Genomic DNA, 23,714 nt, shown 5'->3' with positions numbered 1-23,714 from the left:
TTTAAAAAAGGGGTACTTTTACCCATATTATAATAACGTTTCCCCCGTCTTTTGCTAGTTCAGTATAATATGTTATGAACTGCGTGATTTTACAACGGATAAGGCGTTGGTTTCCGAATCCGAAGGTATTTCTTTGATGGTGGTTTTTGAACCCCGCACAGTGCGATAATATGGTTGGTCAAAATATGATACAGCACAGGTATGAAAACTTAGTCAGAATTGAGAAACTAAGTCTCAGAAACTCAGACAACAGTCAGAAAAGAGAAAGACAGGATCAGAGGTAAGAAAATATAATAAAAACATGAAGGTAACTTTGGGCGATCCGATATAACTTCTTCCAAAATTTGAGAGGAAAATTTTGGCCTGACCACCCTATCATCAGCAGAAAGGTTTATTACACGAGAGGCCAGTATGGATTCCACGAAATCTCACGCCAAAGATATTTTTCTGTGCAGCAAGCCTCACGCCAAGCAAAATTTCTTTTGTACCAACATTCAATTTTTCAATAAGGGTGCAAGATGGGAAAAGAGGCGCATGCACCAACATAATTAATAAATTGACGCGAGGGCAAGCCAGCGAAAGCAAATTTAGCCAAACGGAAGCTAAAAATTGATGGATTATGGAGTCATTCGATTCATGCCGAGCTGGAATTATTACTTTACGCCAACTGAAAATCAAACAATCTTTGTAAGTACCCTTACGCCAATGCGCCAAAAACGTTTCAGTTGTACGCCGAAAAAATTCGGCGTTAGTTACACGAAATCCATACTGGACGAGCTGACGAGAGGTTTACCCAAAATAAAATATCAATATGTCAAAGTAGAAAGAATGACTAAAAAATGAAAAGAAATCATACCAATTATAGTAAAACTACTGAACTTTTGGTTGTGTGTGATAGGTAGGAAACTCTAAAGAATCGTTTTATAAACATTTTAAACATTTAAAAGTTTTGGAGCATCTACGTACTGGAGCCTGGAGCTTCTGCTGAAATATATTTTTTTTTTATCATCTCTTTTATGTCGGGCACGGCCAGATTGAACATTACTAACTCGTAACTCCAGAGTCTCTGATGTTATATCCTAGTTTTCCCGTGAATTTACATTCCATAAATGTAACAGCAAATATAATATTCGCAAAATTCGCTTCGATTGGGTCTGACTGTACTTGACATCGAACAAAATTACGCATGTAAACAAACAAGCCTTTGATCGCTTCCGTTTTATCGAAAGCGGTGCTTGCTCAGTCTAGTCTATGTCTGTGAAAATTTCAAAATATAACTAAATTTGACAAAATTTTCAAAAACGTTTGGATGGAAATAGTGCTAGTATGCAAATCTTTTCAAAAAAAATATTCATTTATAATTTTATTCAAAGAATATAAAAATATTACAAAATATATATCATCAAAAGTCTTTCTTGCTACAAATACACCTTTCCATTTAAATTTCTGCTCTCCATCGCAGAGCCGAAACACTTTATTCCCGGTTTTTTCTAAGAATCGCTAATCCCGAATTTTCACATCCTGCCGTATTGAAATGCTTCAAATTAAATCCCCAAGCATTAATCAATACAAATTTACCTTAGATATTAAAGAAATAAAAGCTATCTTCTTCGTCTTTTACTTCGAAATCTTGTTCGTTTTTATATTATATTACGGTAGTCTGGGGCCGAAGTTTGTAACACTGTTTTTGTTTTTTTGGAAATCTCCCAGAATGCAACCGTTTTTTTTTAATTCTGTAAAAAGCACCATTGGCTCGCTTCAGTTCCCGAGTGTCTGCGTTCCGAATTTCTCCGAGGCTCATGTCAAAGATTTCAGAAACAGTATGTCTGACTGTGCGAGGCGCACGAAGAAGACAAGGGAAGAAAGTCAAAATTTGTATTGGCATTCATGCCTCCCACTGCCAAAGAAGTGAAAGCCCGTTTGAAGAAAGCAATTGACGAAGAAGGAAATGTAATGTTTATGTACTTTTTGTTCTGAATACCTACCTAGCTTCCTCTAGATTCGAAATTTTTCAAACACCTCAAAATTAGCACTTTGAAAATGGCCGCCATTTTGGATTTTACTTAACCCTTAATGTTCAACTTTCCTCACTTCAGGTGTTGAACATAGAAGCTGTAAACGAAATGACTTCCTGGCTAGAGAAAATAACTATCACTGCAGAGGTTTTGCAGGTAAACATCTCTAGTTATTTTAACTTTTACAGAAAAACTTAACTTTTTTTGACCTATATAAATGTTACATTGACTTTAGGATTTTTTTTTTATTCCCATCCACTTTCAATAATAAGGAACACTATTACTTCCAATATGCCAAGCAGTTGTGCTCGATGGGAACCATCATCAGGATAAGTAATAGACTTTTTGCTAAGGGGAACCATCCATATTCATTTGACAATGCATAACATCAAATTGACGTTATGCTCTGAAGCCCCCCACCCCACACAGATAACGTCAAGCAATGTATACCAAAAGTTGTAGCCATTTTTTTTCATCAAAGTTTTCCCGTTCCGTCGCAAAGTCCGTACTTGGTTGTACCCGTGCGTGTATGTGCTCTTTTAACTAATGACCTTTATTTGAAAAAAAGCTCCACTTGGCGCTAGGTCGGTGCCGTGCTTTAGGCATACCACCTTCTTTGCCCACTTGTGCGATGTGGTTCGCTCAATCGCGCAAAAAACAATGAAAATATGATGTAATGATATCATAGCGCGAACCAATGGGATTATGCGAGCAGCAAATTTTCATGTAATTCATACACGAATATATTTTTGACAGCTTATAAAGTGTAGTGTAGTTGGTGGTTACAAATATTCGCGATTTCCACAAAAAGGTATACCTTTGATTTCTTATAACGTCAACCTAACTTATGAAAACCCCCCCAGTTACATCAATATGCCTTCTTACCTGTCTTTAAAAATATAAATAAAAGTAATCACGGAAAAGGATGCGAAAAAAAAAGACATAAGTGTGAGAACAGAGTAATCAAACTCGCTAGAAAAATACCATTAGAAGTCATAAAAAATCAACCTGAATCGAAATTCCAGAGAACTTCAAAATTCCCCAAACAACATTACATTACTCCCATCACATAAGTTTTACAATTACGTCAGAGTAGACTACGCTCGCCACCGAAGAGGTTTATTTGGAAAGGGTAATTATATTTTATTGTTCGCTTCTTTTTTAAAGATTTGCCGGGTTGGAAAAGTATGAATTTCTTTGTACATATTTTACCTACCCCAAATATTTAGGAGGCTGAGTTTTAAACGAATCGTCGAGTTGAAACGAACGATAAATGTATCAAGGTCTGTTTTATTTACCCCCTGGTGACTTAACAAAGAGACTTAACTCAATGTTACAATCCAATTATTGAAAGTTTGTGTCAGCCTTTTTATAATGAGCGAGACATACGTTCTCTGATTACGCAATTTTCATATTGACATTTCCAAGGCATTTTGATGTAACTGCCCCCACCCCCTCATAACGTCAATTTGATGTTTTGCGTTGTCAAATGAATATGGACGGCTCCCCTAAGGCATAAGAAAAAATAAAGAATCTCATATTAGAATCAATAAGTAATAGAACTTTTGCTAAAGCAATGTCATGTTGGATAATTATAAACTCCAGCACAAATCAAATATTGTCTTTTTCTTGGTAGTAATAAGGGTTTTGTTTCAAATAGCCATCTACGTTAAGTGGATAGACATTTTACTAAGGTGCGATGTCATGTTGAAGTATAGACCTTTTGGGTTTTTGCTCTCCATATTGAATTTTATGCAAAAATTATGGTGGTGAGATTTAATAGGAAAATATGCAAAACCTATGCAAAAAGATAATTGTTGTTATTAAAGATAATATTCGGGGGGTAAAAGGATGAAAGCGGGACAAAAATCAGTTTTTTGAAGTTTGTGAAAAAAGAGCAGTAAAAAATACAACTTTTCTATTTTTCCTTTTATTTGCGGAAGTTCCAGAAATGAAAATCAAGGGATAATGATAATTGAATAGTATCCACTGATGATCTGCGGCACTATCTATCTATCAATATATTTCATACTAAAAGTTACTAGGACCCATTATCTGTACATTTGAGCAAAGCTAAAATTGCTTTGCGTACTCTGTGTTTGAGAAAGTGATTGATAGATTAAAGTTTTTCACCCGTGCGGGAGCTTGCGTGTGTTCTGTGAGCATTCTTGGCTCAACGTAACGCGCTAAAATGGTAGAACTTTGCTACGCCAGATAATTTAGATGGAAGTTGTTGGAATGTTTACAAGGCTCTTCGTTTGTTTGATTGTCAATGATGAGATGACAGTGCTGTTATTAATTTTGTAAGATCTGACAAATTGATGTGTGTTAGTGCACTTTATAGTTTTGATTTCTAATGAAGAATCTTATTCAGGTTTTCATGTTACTAGATGCTGTTTTAGAGCTTTAGATCAGAGTGTTGGTAGTGTCTTCATATTGAGTCAGATAAATTAAAGCTACTTATTTACACAACAATATCCTCCAAACCAGTGAAAGATGTTTCGGCTGTTTCGAGATGTGGCCTCACATTCTATTGCTTTTGTAAACAAAAAAATTAGCAAAGTTGATTTTGAACAAATTTTCAATCGAATGTTTTGGTTATAGAATAGAAAACGTAAAGAGGCGTTGTGGTATAGTGGACATCAACCTTGATTCCTGTACAGGCGACCAAGGTTTGATTCCCACTCACAACGGTTCACTTGGCAAGTGAACAAACCTTCGCCCGGGTCAACCCATGCCATGTGAGGGGAATTGGGTAGTCAGTTCAAGGTGCTGACGGGATGCTTACTCTCAGGTACCTAAAAGCCGTCCCCCCCGCTAATTAATTTTTCAAAAATTTTCCACCCAGGACATTCTTATTCCAACCCCCCCCCCCCCCGTATTAATTTTTGGGAAAATGTTTTTGAAAGTTCCCTTTTTTGTCTTAATTCTGCTATATTAGCCTCCTTTTCAAACATATTCCACCCAGGACATTTTTATTCCAACCTCCCCGCTTATTAAATTTTGAGATTTTTTCCAACCCCCCCTGCTTATTCCAACCCCCCCCCCAGCTATTAGGTACACGAGAGTACTCAAAGCATCTATAGTTGCGAGAATGGGCTCCCAGAGCCTCCTGTAACTCAACAATAGTAGAATAGAGAGACGTTCTATTTATTATAAAAACATTTTTTTTTTTATTCCATGTATTTCATTTTTTCAATTTTTTTTTAAATCTTTCTTGCCGCACTACCCATGGGCTAGTGCGCCTGCTTTAGAGCATTTCTGAAACAAAACGAAATCCTTTTAAGAAAAAAAACAAAACCTTTTAAATATAATTCTCTAGAAGTAAGGTTAATTAATTTGCTTCTCTTGAAAACCAGAAATAATTATCTTTTATCTCATAGCTAAACAGCCATTTAAAAAACCATAACATTAGACATAAACTCAAGCTGTAAATTATTCTCCTGGGAATACCGTCAACTGCTCTAACTTGGGACAATTCGTCAAAACATAGGGCTGTTAATATTTGGCCTGTATTTTCACTTACTGTTAAATCTCTTTGACAACAAATTTGTTTTGATAACTTCACCAAGTTTATCAATCATACTTTTTGTCATAACATGTCACGATAACTTTCAATGATAGCGCACCCTTTTTAACTTTTTTGTTTTCATTCAAAATGACCGGACGCTGATTGGAGAATTAGAGAACGCCTGCTGCACATCACCCAATGTGATAAACAAATAACGAGTGTGTAACTTGCCGCGTGAGTGACGTCAAACGTGTCACACACTTCATTGTTTTGTTACTAATTTGGTCTTCGTTCCAACCATTCGCGTGTGTTCCACTACGGATTTTTTTCATATTTCGATTTAAAAGCCTACTCTGTGCGAAAGAGAAATCTTGTATTTTTAATACGCTGTTCATTAACTCAAATCAAATGACTTTGGAGGCTCGGTCAAATAGTGGCCGAATTGTCCCATGTTTTGTCAGATAGTCCCAAGTTAGAGTAGTTGAAGGTAGCACAGCAAAATGACGCCATATCTCAAACTAAAACATTGATCTGAAACTTACATATGTTTTTTTTCGTTTCATGAATTTTTCCATATACAGTAATTCAAGATGGCAGATCGAAAAGCGAAAAGGTCTATTAAAAACTTCAACATCAAAACAATAACAAAGAATATTCAATATAAGCATGCTTTTACCAATTATACTTTTATGTTTTTGTTGTGATGCAGGAGTTTTTAATTAATCAACATGACATTACACAACATATCATGCCTATCCTAGCCTGTATATCGATTGTGTTCTAAAACAGCGGAAAGACAATACTTCGCTCTCCACTATTTCATTCGATGTTACTCCAGAGTCTATAATAATTCCATCAGATTCCATGGTTAAATATAAAAATGCATATCTATATTATAATACGCTTAAATCTGAACTCTCCCGTTCTCGCATGAAGCTATTTTGCTAGTGATTTTTAAGCACATGGCAATTCTTTTAGCACCTTTTCCTTGTTGATCTTTCAATTGCTAAATTTTCAGCCTTAAATTGAAAGCCGTGAAAAGGATTCAATTTGGTGATTTTACTGATGAGGTCATCCTATGGTTTCCATCCATATCACAAAACCCATTAGCTACACTGTAATACATACAGATACATAGGGTATGGAATATAGAAGTCAAGGGGCTCTGAAAAAAATTAAAATTAAAATGAATAAATATTTCTTAGGGACTAAGTTTTTTTGCTTTGATATATAAAATAATTTTCGATTGAACAATTAGTTAAAAAATACAAATCTTTCACAAGTAAGTCCAATCAGTATCAAACTTATAATTTCTATTCTTTTTTCAGGAAACTGGGATTGGTCTCAAGATGAACAATTTGCGCAAGAAAGTGAAAAACAACGAGCTAGCAAAACGTATAAAAACATTAATTCGTAAATGGAAGGAAGATCTTGAAAAACTAAAAACCAATAATGGGCTTGATACAACTCAGGCGAAACAAAACACTAAACAAAATAATCCAATAGGTGTAAAACGTAAATTTAATAATACAGAAGATGTAAAATTGAGGACTAGTTCGCCGAAGGTTCAGTCTCCAAGTTTAGCACAGCGAAAACATCAATCCTCACCTAATAGAAATCACACACGCTCTCCTCGCCCTTCGACGTCGTCACCTCGTGTTTCAACATCACAGAGCGCCAACAGAATCTCGACACCTACTTTATCACCAAAACGTAGTAACAGCCGACCATCCTCTCGTAATAACGTATCCAGTCCTCTGAGTAAGAAACATGTAAGAAATACACCAAGTCCGTTGGTTACTAATCACACTAATTCAAAAGAAACTATACCAGATTCAAGGAACAATAATTGTAGTCTTAATAACCAAAACAATAAAACGAAAGCTAATAATGAGAATGGTGTTCACGACATTGATAAGAAAAACAGTATTGAAGTAGCAAAAGAACAATTTGATTTAAATAATAAGGATACAGATACTCGCATTCAAGAGGACAGGATATCTTCTATAGATTCTGGATATCAGGGAACATTGAGCGATGAATTTTCACCCACTGAACTATCACCAGCTGATAAATTTGTACCAATCGATAAACCTCCAGAGATTTTACATAGCCCACCGCCTCCAAGCCCAAGCTCTTTTGAAGCAATTGAGGAGGAAAATTTAGAAGTGAATCGTAAGGATTATGTAGATAATCCGACTTCACCAAGTGTTGTAGCCGATGGTGTAAATGGGTTATATGATGACAGTGATAATTTTTGTACTTGGACGGATGAAGTTAACCACGGGGAATTTGCAGTATTGCCATATGTCATTCTTGACTAAGAGAGATTCTTAACCTTTTGTTACTGTTTCTACTACTTCAGACCTTGTCTCCACCAGATGATGAGTTTGTCACATTATTTGTCTTAAAAAACGCAACCAGACTGGATTATTCATGATTTTTATGATCTGATCATATTCTACATCGAATTGTCTCAACTGCTGGAAATTACACTAATTTTGTTCATGTTTGAATGTGGAAATTTTGCCTTTTTTGAAGAGGAGTACTTGGGCAAATGCGAAATCGGGAGAATTAGTTTTTTTATTTTAAACTTTCGTTTTTTTTGGAACTTTTGGAAATTTTTTAACGATGATATCAACTATGGTTACACACAAAGTCACTACAGTTTTATGACGAACACTTCCGAAATCGTTGCTTCAAAGCTTTCCACAGGAAACTCAGAACGTTTTTAAAATTTTTGGTTTACAGTAACCATAGTCCGTATAAAAAAACTGGTCTGGAAGCCTTTTGTTTCTTTCCATTGCTTCTTACTTTAAAAACTTGCGTTTGAGAAATTAGTTTGTTTTGCTCGCTTTTTGATTATGTGATTAAATCTCAAACCAATTCCAAGAGGAACACCGGTAACGTGATCAAAAACTGTGCAAATCGATTTTTATCTTTTGATATTAACAAAGGAAAAGCTAACAAAAAGTTAAAACAATAAGCTTCTAGACCAGAGTTTTCCTTTGTGTTTTATATAGCCGCAAGATTTATACATCTCTATTTTTCACTGTTGAAAATGGATAAAATCTTTGGTTAAAGGGATAAACGGATGGCTCTAGATGGTTTGAGATCTTTGACCTGTAGAATGCTTTCTGAGCAAAACTCCCATAAATCTTTATGTCAAACTATTAGTCTATTCTTTAAACGACTTTTAGATTTTAGCTAGAAAACTTCCCCCTGAAGAATCCTGTGAGTGATGTATTAAGAGATTTCTTGTCATGTCGCAGCTGAGGAAAGAATGGAGATCAACATATTTGGAGGTTTTCTCTCAGGACTAGAAAAGGTTTCTTTAGGCTAAAATGATCTCAAACCACCCAATTCTGTCCTTTTATCTCTTTATCTTGCAACGTGAAATTTCACCATATTATATGACTACTTTTCGTTTTGTGGAAACAGGGTCTAGTAGAACTAATTTTTAAACAGAAAGAAAACAAATGAATCATTTTGAAAGCAAAATTAATATTTGGATGCCTCAATTCTTTCCAGGGATGCTATCACCTTCAGAACAGTTTTCGAAAGTCACAATTCATAATATGCACCGTTGCAATGTCCTTCTAACATTACATCACGGACCCAACAGCTGATTGGTTACAAGTAATGTATTGACTGATTTTACGTCACTTACAACAAATCAGCTGTTGGAACTAAGGTGTGATGTCGAAGACATTTCAGTGATGCATATCATGAATAAGACCATGTTCAGATGTTACGGTTGCATTCCGTTCCGAAACAAGTGTGAACATCAAAATTCGAAACGTTACAAAGCAAAAAAAAAAACGGTTTCGCTCCACTTTTTTCATCGGAACGGAACTACTCCGTTTTCTTGATCCGAAACGTTTCGAAACCAATATGAACACACTCGATCCGTAACGAAAATCATACCGGAGCGAAACGGAACAGTAATGCATACACGAATAAGAAAGTAAGTGAATGTTTTAATACTTCCATTTTTTCCAGGTATGTCATCATCTTCAAAACAGTCACAATAAGAATTTAGAGATAGGTTTTGGAGCGACCTGGGACATCAAAAATTATTGTAAAATTACCGCTTCAAATGAGGTGATTTTTAGGTCAAGAATTACTTAAAATTATCAAAAATTATCGTAAAATTATCGCTTCAAATGAGGTGGTTTTTAGGTCAAGAATTACCTAAACTTATCGTAAAATTACCACTTCAAATGAGGTGATTTTTAGGTCAAGAATTACTTAAAATTATTAAAAATTATCGTAAAATTACCGCTTCAAATGAGGTGTTTTTGAGGTCAAGAATTACTTAAAATTATCAAAAATTATCGTAAAATTATCGCTTCAAATGAGGTGATTTTTAGGTTAAGAATTACTTAAAATTATCGTAAAATTATCGCTTTAAATGAGGTGTTTTTGAGGTCAAGAATTACTTAAAATTATCAAAAATTATCGTAAAATTACCGCTTCAAATGAGGTGGTTTTTAGGTTAAGAATTACCTAAACTTATCGTAAAATTATCGCTTTAAATGAGGTGTTTTTGAGGTCAAGAATTATTTAAAATTATCAAAAATTATCGTAAAATTACCGCTTCAAATGAGGTGGTTTTTAGGTCAAGAATTACCTAAACTTATCGTAAAATTATCGCTTTAAATGAGGTGTTTTTGAGGTCAAGAATTACTTAAAATTATCAAAAATTATCGTAAAATTACCGCTTCAAATGAGGTGCTTTTGAGGTCAAGATTTTAGGTTGAAAACGGGTAAATTTTTGAGAATGAAAAATAAAAGTGGTCAAAAAAAATATATATAATAAAATGGCTTGTACAGAATGTGGATGTGAAATTTTTGCTTATTGTAAGTATGTTGATAAGATTTGTAAATATCAAGGTGAGATTAATAAATTATATAAAAAGAGTCTTATTCAGAGAGCTAAAATAAAGAGATTAAAAATACAGCGTGATGAATTATTATCGCAAATTACGCATATGCTCAAAGAGATAAAATATTAGACAAGAAAATACTTGTTTAATCATCGAGGTCTTCTTTCAATTGATCGGCGTACTGGAATACGTAAAAAGGGTGAAGAGAATACAGAAGCGCCAGATTGGTGGGAATCTAATGATGAAGATTAAAAAAAGTGCAAGTTGGACTCAAAAAAACATATAATAAATGGACAATTTAAAAAACCTGATGATGAAACAAACGCTTAAGGAATTGATTGTAATAGCAAAAGCGGAAAACGTGCCTTATAGTGGTTTTAATAAGAGCACTTTAATAGATCGTATTCAACATTATCGCGATACTGTAGGCACGTTGTATAGAGAGAGAAAAAGTAGCCTTAAAGCTATAGCAAAAGCAGAAAATATTATAGGTTATGGAGGTCTAAATAGAAGTAAATTAATCGATACAATTTTGTATCATCGTAGAGTAGTTCAACCTCAAATTAAAGATCTGAGTAAACTTAGAAAATCAGAATTGGTTAAACTGGCTAAAAAGGAAGGATTGAAAGTTATTGGTGGAAAAAAGTCTCGTATAGCGCAGAATATTGCGACAAATAGAGTATCAAATAGAATCGGTTCAATGCAACGCATTGTGGAAGATGTTGCTAATAGTGAAGTCGTTGAATTAGCGTTGTCAAAGCGATTTAGACCTGAAGAAATAGAAGGCGCATTTGATGGTGGATATGTTAGATTTAGAAGTAAAGGTGTTGAAGAACATCAAGGTGTTGTTAGTGTAGAGGAATATATACAACGTACAAGACATCATGTATTAAAAGTGTTAGGGGAGATGGTCAGACGAGGGGAAAGTTATAAAGTTCATTTGGAAATAGCAGTTTTGTTTAGAAGACGAGATGGAAGCGAAGAGACAACGAAAATGATATGGTCAAATCCACCAAATGTTATTATGGAAGGTTCTGATTTAGAAGAAGTCTTAGATGAAATGCGAACGTCTTTGATGCAACAATATGAAAGGATAATTAACACAATGGAGCGAGCGACTTTGTGTTTGTGCATGTAGTCGAGATGACGTACCATTGTCACAGGGTGGATTTGATCGGGAGGCGCATATATTGAGCTGCCTGATGGGTAAAAAATAAGAAGTGTTGTATCAATCCAAAAAATGAAGGTGATGATGAGTGTTTCAAGTGGGCTGTGACTGTTGCTTTACATCACGAGGAAATCAGAGTTCATCCTGAAAGAGTTTCAAAGATAAAGCCATATACTGATCGATATAATTGGAATGGTATCGATTTTCCAATACCAATAATCAATGGAAGAAATTTGAAAATCAGAATTCTAACATTGCTTTAATGTACTTGTCATCGAAGGCGAGCTGAAAATAAGACAGGCATATATTTCAAAATATAATACTGAAAGATCTAAGTGTGTAATATTTGTTACTTATTCAGCAAGGTAACAAGAGCATTATGTAGCGATTAAATCATTATCAGCTCTTTTAGAGTGTAACTTCAGATCACATGGAGACTTTTACTGTCGCAATTGTTTAGGTAGTTTTCGAAGTAAAGATACTTTGGAAATACATATTCAAGCATGTAAGGATCATGATTTTTGTTATGTAAAGATGCCTGAGGAAGGTAAAAAACATTTAAGATATCAAGAAGGTTCTAAATCGATTAGAGTACCATTTGTGATTTATGCTGATACTGAATGTATACTTCAACCAATTCAAGGTGTACAAGATAGGGAAAATAAACCATCAACTCGCAATGTTGCAGAGCATGTAGGTTGTGGTGCAGCTATGTTAGTTAAATTTGCGCATGGTGAATATGAAAGGGCGTTTGAACAGTATAGGGGAGAAGATGTAATAATGACGTTTTGTAAAACTTTAAAACGGCAAGTTGAGAGAGTGTTGAGATATAAACAGCGTAAAATGGAGCCTTTAACAGATGAAGAAAAGGAACAATATAGAGATGCAAGAATGTGTCATCTTTGTAGAAAGGGTTTTCAAGTATCCACAAATATTAGATCGTAAGGTCGTAATCATTGTCACTATCTGGGAAATATCTTGTCCAAGTCATAGTAGTTGTAATTTCTTATCGAATACCGAAACACGTGCCAGTAGTGTTTCACAATTTGAGCAACTATGATGCACATATTATTATTCGAGAATTAGCTCAACAGTTTGATGTTGATGAAATGGAAGTTCTTGCAAGAGAATACAGAGAGGTAATCAGTTTTTCGGTTCCAATTTATGTTGATGTTGTAGAGATAAGGATGGAAATTGTAATGTATGAAATAAGAATGGGAAAACGAGGAAGAAAACAAGAAATGTATGTTGAGATTTTTATAGTTTGTCGATTTATGAAGGTTCTTTAAGTAGTTTGGTGGATAATCTTGGTTGGTACAAATACGGATGGTATCAAGTGTTGTGAAGAAAAGATGTAGAGCTTGTGAAATAGATACAATTATATAGCAAGATGTGAGTGTGAAGAATGTAAAAGCATTAAAACAAGACAATTAAATCGGGAAGCCATAGAAAAAAGTTTTAGCAATTTACAGAGTCGATGTGTTTAACGACGATCATTTTAGATTGTTTTTACTACGTGGTATATCCTTATGATACAATGGATAGTTTTGAGAGATTTAAAGAGGTAGGTATTACCTGAAAAACAAGCGTTTTATAGCCATTTGAATTTGAGTGATATATCAGATAGAGATTATCAACATGCTGTGAAGGTATATTGATGGCGTAGAATGTAGAGATTTGGGGGATTTTCATGATTGATTTATTTAGGAGCGATGTTTTGTTATTAGCAGATGTTTTTGAAAATGTTCGAGATACATGTCAAGAAAAATATGGGTTAGATCCAGCTCATTTTTATTTTGCGCCAGTTTGGCTTGGATAGCAGCTTTGAAACTTACTGGAGTTCAACTGAATATTGACTGACAAAGACATGCTGTTGATGTTTGAGAAAGGTATTCGAGGAGGACTATGTCAAGTGATGATGCATTATGCTCAAGCAAAATAAAATATAGGAGAAAACAGTATAATGAAAGAGAAGAGTCACATATATGAAGTATGTCGATGCGAATAATTTATACGGTTGGGCAATGTCTAAAAAGTTGCCAACAGGTGGTTTTGAATGGGTGGAAGATCCTGATAGCATAGATGTTTTGAATCATAAAAGTGATGACGATGATATTGGATATGTATTAGAAGTGGATGTTGAATATCCCAAGAAGTTAAGCAAGCAACATAATGAGCTTCCATTTTTTACCTGAGAAGATGAAATTTGGAAAAGTTGAAAAATTGGCATGCAATTTGTTTGATAAGGAACGATATGTAGTTCATATAGATTTTTTAAAACAGGCTATGGAACATGGATTAGTATTAAAAAAGGTATAGAGCAATTTCATTTCAACAAGAAGCCTGGCTGGAACCATATATTAGCTTTAATACAAAGATGCGCGGACAAGCTAAAAATGATTTTGAGAAAGATTTTTTTAAGCTTATGAATAATAGCATGTTTGGTAAAACAATGGAGAATGTTCGTGAACAAAGAATATCAAGTTAGTTAATAGCGAAAGAAAGCGCAAAATGTATGCTTCTAAGGTAATTATAAGAGTACTGTGCGCTTTACCGACAAGTTTGTGGCCATGAACATGAGGCGGAATAAGGTTGTTATGAATAAGCCGGTATATCTTGGTTCGGCGATTCTAGATTTGAGTAAGATTGTAATGTATGAATTTCATTATGATTATATTAAGCCAAAATATGAAGGAGCAGCAAAGTTAATGTACATGGATACAGATTCGTTTGTTTATCATGTTAAGACAGAAGATATTTATAGAGATATTGCTGGAGATGTAGAAAATAGATTTGACACAAGCAATTATTTTAAGTTGATGATCAGAATAACGCTAAATATCGGCCACTTGAGGTAGGAAAAAATAAGAAAGTGTTAGGTAAAATGAAAGATGAACTTGGTGGTAAAATCATGACAGATTTGTAGCTCTTAGACCAAAATGTATGCGTATCAGAAGCTTGATGGAGGAGTTGACAAAAAGTGTAAAGGTACGAAAAAGTGTGTAGTGAAAAAAAGAATTTCATTTGAAGACTATAAAAATGTGTATGAAACAGGAAAAATTCAGTATAGAACACAGCAGCGTTTTGTTAGTGAAAAGCATCGAGTTTACACACAGTCTGTGCGAAAAGTAGCGTTAAGCGCAGACGATGATAAAAATACAAGATGGGAATCAAACGTGGGCTTATGGAACTTCAGTCGGTATAATATGTAGAGATGAGTTAGAAGTTAAAACTTGGCATCCTAATCGTGCATATGAATGGTGTTTTGATGAAGATCAGAAACGAGAAGTTACAGATCTTGACTGCCTATTATGATAAGAGATATGTTTTTGAAGATGGGATTCACACAAGGCCTTTGTGTTAAATTTGCACTAAATAGAGAAGGGATAACTACGCTTACAAGAGGTATGTCAGTATGAAAAAAAAGAAGCTATTTCAGAAGGAGCAACTCATTAACTTATTTTAAACTGCTTTATAGTTAATTAATTAGTGAATAGTAGAAAAATTCACTAATTAGTTACAAGTCATTAAATAGATTGTCAACTTCCGGAAGTAATTTTTTATGATAAGACACAAATAGGGTGAAAATATTGGTTTTTAAATGAGGCTAGTGATCAAGTGGTTAGAGAGGCAACTTTCATTCGAGGAAAGAGAAAAATTCCCTGAGAAGATAGAAAAACCCATGTGACATTTTACAAACCACAAGCGAAAAACAAAGCAAAACTGTTTTGATGTAATAATTGAGCGAATATAGAGTAATTTGGTGGTAAAAATCAGATTCTAGAGTGGTGTATGGCTCTCTTCATCTCGATAAAAATCCACCCCTGGGGCGCTGAGTAGACTGGCCTACACCCACGAATGACTGCGCCCCAGGTAGTAATCAGCGAACCAAACGGCCTCTGAAAGTTGTCACAAAAAGTGGCTTCGTTAATGCGTAGTAAGTTCAAGATTACAAAAAGCTGTCGAGTCAGTTCAAAACTCAAAAATGAGCGGAAAAAGTGTTAGAAAGTTGAAGATGGTACCATCGACAACGCTTGGTAATTGTGTAAGAGTTCACATCAAAAACTCAAAACAGACGGAGATTGTGTAAGAGTTCACATCAAAACTCAAAACAACTGCTGATTCAAGAATGTGAAGAGTACACATCAAAACTCAAAAATGAGCGGTCAAAGTGTCGGAAAGTTGAAGATGGCGCCATCGACAACGCTTGGGAGACTGACAGACCAAACTGGGTATAAAATAGCATGATAAGCTGATCTCACCGACAGAGATTGACAGTTGAAGTCTGGTATAAAATAGCATGATAAGCTGGTCTCTACAAAAACCACTGGGTTCTCGGGTGACGACTCGAGTTTTGTCTATTTAAATAAAAAATGATATTAGAGTTATGTTTAATTTTTCCCTTATACTTAACAATATTTGTAATTTTTTATCGATTTCGCAATATAATAAAGATCATGAGTGATATTGATGAAATTTTATGTGTTGAAAATGATAATTCTGAAGAGGTCCCAGTTTCTAATAATAAGCGAGATTTTTTAATTCAACTTATACATCAAGGTAAAGCTAATAAACTTCCTGGAAAGACACCGTGGACTATACCAAGAATTCGAAAAGCTTCAGACTCGATAATAGAAAACTTACACAATAAGTATCATCAAAATATTCAACAACACAAGGCGGAGAAAACAGGAAAAGCCGTCTCTGCTCACGCTATAAATTTGTATTCGAAGAGTGTTTCTAAATTTTTACTAATAAACAATGTAGATCAGCTTCGCAAAGATATTGACGAGGATCCCATTATAAAAGAAAGTATGGCGGATGTAGGGGCTTTGCTTGTTGGAACGTTTGGTCGATATTTAACTCCTGTTTTGATCGCAGCACATACAGCGAATCATGTTGAAGGTTTTGCAAAAACTGAAAAAGTGATGTTTTTGAGGATAAAATTGAGAATAAACATGACGATGACTGATAATGAAATTTATACGTGTGATCATTGCGGAGATAGATTTTTTGGATTTGCGATTAATCCACATGATGAGTGGGAATTTCAAGGTATTACAGAACTTGAAGGTGTGGATGTGATTTGCAGAGGCTGCATATATGAAATATTATATAAATATTACCGCGAAAAAATATGGGATATAAAAGACTGTATTGACAGAATGAATGCGTGGATATGATTTGCAGAGGCTGCATATATGAAATATTACCGCGAAAAAGTATGGGCTATCGAAAACTGTTTTGAGAACTGGTATTTTTTTTTTTGTGTATAAAAAATATACACAAAAAATCTCCTATAATAAATGAATACTGATGAGAAACTAAGCGAGATCTACTATCAGACAGAAAATTTATGGATAGGTAGAAAGCTGAAAAAATGTTAAAAAAGAGTCTGGACTTTCCTTAAAAATTGTGAGACTTTGGCTGGCAATGCAAGCTCTTTGGCAAATACAATTACCCAGGCCTAAAAAGATAAAGTATGCCCATTTTTACGTAACGAAACCAAACAAAATTCACCAGGCTGACTTGTTATATTTACCTCATGACAAGGTATATCAAAATACGTATAAATACGCTTTAAATGTCATTGACATCGCTTCAGGATATGCAGCGAGTAGACCTTTACGCACGAAAAAGGCGAAGGAAGTCGCGGAATGTTTAAAGACATTTATAGAAAGGGACCGTTGAAATATCCAGAAGAACTCCATGTCGACTCAGGAACCGAGTTTAAGGGTGAAGTTTAAAGCTGATGAAAGGCAACAACGTTCTGTGAAAAGTGTGGTTACAAAATATCATCACAGTTTTACCGCTTTTGTAGAAAATTTTAATAAGCTATTAGCTATGATGCTGTTTAAACCTCAAGACGCACAAGAGTTGCAAAGTGAGAAAGATTCGAAAATTTGGGTGAAATATTTACAAAATGTGTGACAAAATTGAACAACAGGAAGCTTGATCGCACTAAAATGACACCTAGCAAAGCTATTAGTTAGAGAATGTAGAGTTGAAAATAAAGCCGTATGAACCGGAAGATGTTGCTTCTGTTGATGGTTTTATATCGACATTTGCTTGAGCCTGGAGAGAAAATAGCGATACCAAAAGGCGTGCAACTGATAATAACTGGTCAAGAAAAACGTTTAGGTTAGATCGAGTTATAGAAAATTCTGGTCAGCGAGTTTTGTATTATCTTGCAGACGGGCCTGAAAGAGCTTTTGTACGAGAGGAATTGATGTTAATACCTGAAGATACTGAATTACCTCCTGAACGAGTGAAAGAGTGGTGACTAAATGAGTTTAGGCATTTTAAAAACAAAGCGACAATTCCTCGATCTGAATTTTTGTCTTCGGGGACTTAGCGCCAGACTCCCGATCTGGCATCCGCGGAGGTGGTAAAAATCCACACGACGCGTTCGTAAACTTAGACAATGCTTAGAACGTTGTTGTAAGATCTAAAAAGCCTAGAGCCGTGGAACTTACAAGTGGCTGACATACAAAGGCGTTAAAAAAGTCATAGAAGAACACCAAAAAGCCTAAAGCTGCTCAGATTTTTGTATGATTTATTAAGATCATACAAAAGATTTACTATATTTTTAATGCGGATATTTGTCGTACGAAAAGATGGATTTTGTAATACTCCACATTTTACACAAAAAGTTTGATCTCCATCTACTGTAAGGTCTGAGTGCTGACAATAATAACATACCAATTTTCGTGTTACACTAGCTAAGAGTCTTTCGTTATAGGTTTGCTCGTCAATTTTTTGCTGAATAAATGGTTCTTTTAAACACGCGTCACATTTGTTTTCCTCGATAAATTTAGCCTCTTTTTCTAGTTCAATTAGTTTTTTTTCTGAGATCGTTCGGTTCATTTTTCTGATTTGCGCGATTTCAGCCGCTTTAGCTTTGTGATTTGGATATCCAACGAATTCCAAACACATTTTTATGAGCTCTGGTTTATTAACATTCAGATTCATTTATTTCAGGTAGATGCTCAAAGTAGTGACCCTTAAAAAAGCATTAGCTGTTGTTGAAACGAGTGTTTAAATGGTAAATAAGTTGTATGATTTATTTGACCTAAAGCTTTGCAAGTTAGACTTAGAAAATGTGAATAAAGATGTCTATTATCTCATTCAAATTTTATGAAACCTCACTTTTTACTGTCACTATTGATGACAAAGTTTGGACTCGTGCGTACGAAGTGTCAGATGTTCTAGACCCAAAAAAAGGTCGAACTAGAGACGCGTTAAAGAGGCACGTCAGTACTGAAAATAAGCGCCATAGGTACGAACTCGAAGGGTGCGTAAGCGGCAGCAAGCGTCCTTTTGGATGGCCAAAAAACAGCCAACAAGACGAATATTACATTAACGTTTTGTTGATATAGTCAAACCTTTTTTGACGTCTCTGTGAATATTCTTCACGATCTCGAGTAAACTGTTCCATAGCGAGATTGTGACGCTTCATTTCTTCTCCATGATTTCCAAATTGACTAAATAAAAAATTAGTTCCAGAGAAGGCTAGCGCGTTAACTAGCGCTCCTCCTGCCATTATTGCAATGCTTGCCATTTATCTTAGTTCATTTTGACCATTTGTAAATTTTTGCTTAAGTGCTTATATTTCAAATAAGCGGGAATAAGTATCCTCAAAAAATTCATTTTGAAATTTTGAAAAAATATTTTGCTGCTTGGTGATAACTTGTCTTTACATCCCCAATTTCTGGCTTAAAAAAAGTTTTTAAGATGATTTCCATCTTAAAATACAGCTTGCTCGTTGTTTGATCTCAACTCAGGGATTCGCAAATATGACATATTGGAAAAAATATGTTTCAATTGTTTCAAAAAAAGTTTGTGTTTCTTATTTAAGCGGTATTCAGGCGTAAAGGGATACCACGTTTAATCCGTAACTTGGATCGTTATCAAATCTCCAGCTGCTGCAATACAATAGTTCTCCAAAAACTCGAAAAGTCACTTTTTTACCGCTGATATAATCAAATCCAATCTTAAAAAAACCAGCGATAACTACCCCCAACAACCTAAATTTTGCATGATTTCTTTTTTATCAATCTTAGAAGACATGTTTAGTATAAGATATTTAACGACTAATCAGCTTAAAAAATCGTCGTCGTCAGAATTTTTGGGTTTTTGTCGGTGGGGTAGGAGGCGGAGTTTTTTCAGGGATGGTTTTATTGTTCCAGAAATATAATATTGCTATTCCTGCGACTAAAACGATTCCTGCTCCGCTATAATAGTAATGTTTACTTGATAGGTAACTTGGAGCTTTTTCATCACTTGATTTTTCACTGGATTATCTTGAAGTCTTGTTCTTAACAATTCCAGTTCCATTCTGCAAGTTGTTTGCCAGCTTTAACTCGACCTTCACTTTTTTTCTTAGTTACAACAGAGATTTGGGAAAAGAGGATAAGAATCGCCGCTGCCGCTCGCTGTTTTCTCATTGTTGACCATTGAATTCGGCGTCGTCTGAAGTCGCTAGGCTAGGGAACAACTTGGCCAAGAAGGTACTGCGAAAAAAATGGCGTTATGTGCAGTATTATAACAGTTCAAGAAAAACTGTCTGAATTTACTCCTTTGGAGGGGTTTCCTACTGAGATAAACAATGAAAGCAAATAACGATCTTTTGGGGTTTCCACTGACAAAAAAATCTGCTGTTGCATGCTTTATTTTTTGAGAAAAAGATGGCGGAACAGCATGCTAAAATTGGATGTGAAATGGGACCTTTTATTTTTACTAGTTGCTTACTGGAAAGTCTTTCAGAGTCAAAATAAAGTGGTTTGGGTTGGCAAAAGGTTGTAGGTGACTAGCCTAGCTTTGGTTTTTATTGCACCCTTCTAGATCTTTTTTGGCACATCCTTCAAAGATAGCTGAAAAATTAATTAAAAGTGTATTTTTTTTTGTTAAGTTGAATAAAATATTTTTTTTTGTGTTGCAAACATAGTTTTTATGGGTAGCAGTAAGGTTGATTAAATGACAACCTATAGCTTAGTTTTACATGGCAAATCTTCAAACTTTCTTAGCATTTTGATTGAAGATGGGCAAAATCGACTAAAATGTTGTAATTTTTTCCAAGTTTTAGATGAAAAAATGTTTTCCTAGCAAAACTTGCTTGATGGCAATGGATTTTAGATTTGGTAAGTACACGCTAAATTATCCTTGATTGTTGATGCCTTTTTACCTTACCTTCTACTGAGGAAAAACATTTTTTTGGGATTGAAATTTCAAGTTTTTGTAACAGAAAATTGCAATCAGGCTCTAATATTTTTACTTTATGTAATTTAAAAAACTATGATTCTGAAAGGGCGATGACTCTGACCGGTTAGTAGATTGGCTCTGACCGGTGAATAGTAATTGGCGACCGGTTGATTGGATTGGCTCATGAAGTATTGACCGTTATCCGGTTATATATAAGATTTATTTCACCGGTTGTTGTCGGTGGTCGGTGGAATTAAGATTTGTTGTTTGTGTTCTGTATAGACCTTTTTTCAAAGAGGTCGTCCTGTTGAATAATTATGTATATAATCCAGCTATAAAAACAATGATAGAGCCATACTGTATCATGCATATTGTAATAATTATGCATGGTTTTATCATTGTTTTTCTGCTAGACTACATAATTATTCAACAAGGTGGCCTCTTTGAAAAAAGGTCTATTTGTTCATGATAGCTTGCTGCAAAGATCCTAATTCCCATTTTCATTATTATATACTTTCAGGTTAGTTACCATCATACTGCCCAATAACCTAGATCCATGAATTATTTTGTACCTTCACGTGGTTGGTTTTACAATGAGAATCGGCTTAAAATTTGTCTGAATTTGTCACGTACAAGGCTCAATATCTTTGTAAACACCAACAAATTCTGCTAATAAGATGGATGAGTTGAAACTATATTTAACTCAATGGAAACAACAATGGAATAATTCTATCAAATTGATTATGTGCATTATGTGTACCTAACAATTTGTTTCTATCTTGGATGTTTTTGGATTCAAATTTTTCCCTGTAAACTGAATATCAATTTGTATCATGTAAATCCTCTCTGGAAAGTACATCTTGATTTGATTTTGATATGTAATGGCTGTAATTGCCAATGAAAATGAGTTCTTATGTGTATATAATGTATGTAGTATATATGAAATTTATTTTTTAATGGCAACTGAATTTCGATACTAAAACATGCTGCATTATGTACAAATCAGTTTTTTTTCTGATGACATTGCTGATGTCATGGTTTGTTTGCAGTTGGATTGAGGGCTTTTTATCCCTGTTTTACCAGGATTTCCTGCTTGATTACGCAAATAGTCCCAAACAAGACACCAGAATGCGGGTAGACTATTATTATATATTCATATTCATACTTTTTTTCTCTAAAATTTTATTTGAAAGGGTAAATTGCTTTTTATCTTAGAATCACACCTCTATTGGAATTAGTGAGCCCGCCTGAATCCAAGAGTGACCGATTTTTTATATACTGTTTCACAATAATATGTTTATTTTCCAAGGTGCTTTTAGTGAGGAAGGATCAAGTCAAAGTTTTTTTCTTGTAATTAATTTTCTTGCAATTATTTAGGTAACTTTTTAGAAGCAATAAGAAAAATAAAATTGACATAACAAGAATCAAATAAGTCCAGAAATTTAACCAGTTTATTATTATTTTTTGTTATTACAACGCGACCAGATTTTTGTATAATTTTTGTTTTTAATGTGTGCTTCTTTTTTGTATTATATTGCTATTATTTTTCGCTTTGTTATGTGTATACTTCAAAAAGTTCTTACAAAAAAATTCATGATATTTTTGATTTTTTGTCATTGATATCATGAATTGCCATCGTTTTAGTCCTGTTTTTTTTCCTTTCCTTCCCTTCTCCTTCATTGTTTTAATATTCAACCTAGCTAGCTCTTTTTATATGATTGTCAAAACACTTCAGCTTCGTTTTGTGTTTGAATGCAATGAATTTTAAATTATTTTTCACTAGTAATTATTTCTATTTCTACAATATAATCTGTGACATTGGTTCGAGCATTCCTTGAGGAAAGTATTTTGGCTAAAACTGAAAGTTTTTGGCTCGACTAACACTGTATCCGCCCTGTCCAAAATGAAAAATGCTTATAAAAAAATACCAAAATACCCGATATTAAAAATATTTTTATTTCACTTTCGATATCAACCACGGTTGCCATTTTTTGTTTGTACTTCTAGTCTTGTGCGCATAGTATAATCAAGCGCTCCGATTGGTTCAGAACTAAAACAATCGATCGGACGCAGATATTTCAATAGAACAAAAGGTCGCCTAGCCTATATTTCTATAGCTGAATAGCGCAATTCTTATCCTCTTTTCCCAAATCTCTGGTTACAACTTGTATTTCTTGGTTTTCCTTATCCATTTATTTTAAGAGAGAACTTTGAACATTCTCGGATGTTCCAGCTTGACATATAGACAGGCATGTTTTTCACGTTTGAGCTGCTCTTTGACTTTATTCAAATCTTCAGAGCTCATCAAATTTGTTTCTTCATCCATCATTTTCATGTCTGATTTTTCGCTAGGATACCAGACAAAAAGCTGCTTTTTTTGACGTCGTAAATTTTTAGGGATTGCTGTGTAACTTTGAGTAAGAAGCCAGAGGCTATGCATTTTATGTCTTCCTGAGATAGCCAGTTCAAGCAACGGTTGACGCTTTTTATCCAACGTTTCGTCAGCTATCATATCATCTATGATAAACAGTGTTTCCTCGTTTGCAAATAACTTGGATAATTTTTCAATCAACTCAAAAAGATTTGTTTTTGGTTCAAACACAAAAACGTAATTATCCTTCCATATCCACGACCTTTCAAGATAGGTTTTGTTCCACCGAATTGTCGGACAGAGGATGACGATGTTTTCAAAGTGATGCTGATATTCTTTTTCGATCAGATCGAGAACTTTTTGCGTTTTTCCACAGCTTGTGGGACCGCTAAATATAGCTGTATGTGGCTGTTTTACATAACTCATTTATTTTTGAAAAAATAATTTTTTCAAAATTTTTAAAGGTTACTTATCCATGCTTATTCAAAATATAAGCATACAAGCAGGCCAAATTTAAACCAAGATATTTCTAAAACCGTTTTCGTGAATATTCAAGTGG

General features: G+C 34.5%; 2 protein-coding genes across 2 annotated transcripts in view; one reads left to right on the top strand and one right to left on the bottom strand.

Annotated features, from left to right (window-relative positions):
* Positions 1-23,714, bottom strand: part of LOC136808480 (uncharacterized) — a 209,915-nt gene that overhangs the window by 164,776 nt on the left and 21,425 nt on the right. The gene's annotated exons all lie outside the window — the stretch shown is intronic.
* Positions 1,749-9,031, top strand: LOC136808471 (mediator of RNA polymerase II transcription subunit 26-like). Its single transcript, XM_067065001.1, has 3 exons — positions 1,749-1,950; positions 2,097-2,171; positions 6,855-9,031. The coding sequence occupies exons 1-3, from the start codon at positions 1,888-1,890 to the stop codon at positions 7,848-7,850; spliced, it is 1,134 nt and encodes a 377-aa protein (XP_066921102.1). The 5' UTR covers positions 1,749-1,887; the 3' UTR covers positions 7,851-9,031.

This window comes from Clytia hemisphaerica, unplaced genomic scaffold (genome assembly GCF_902728285.1).
Source record: "Clytia hemisphaerica strain Z4C2 unplaced genomic scaffold, Clytia hemisphaerica genome assembly, whole genome shotgun sequence".
NCBI classification, from domain to species: Eukaryota; Metazoa; Cnidaria; class Hydrozoa; order Leptothecata; family Clytiidae; genus Clytia; species Clytia hemisphaerica.
Note: the sequence above shows the minus strand (reverse complement) of the source record. Positions and strands in the feature narration are given on the sequence as shown.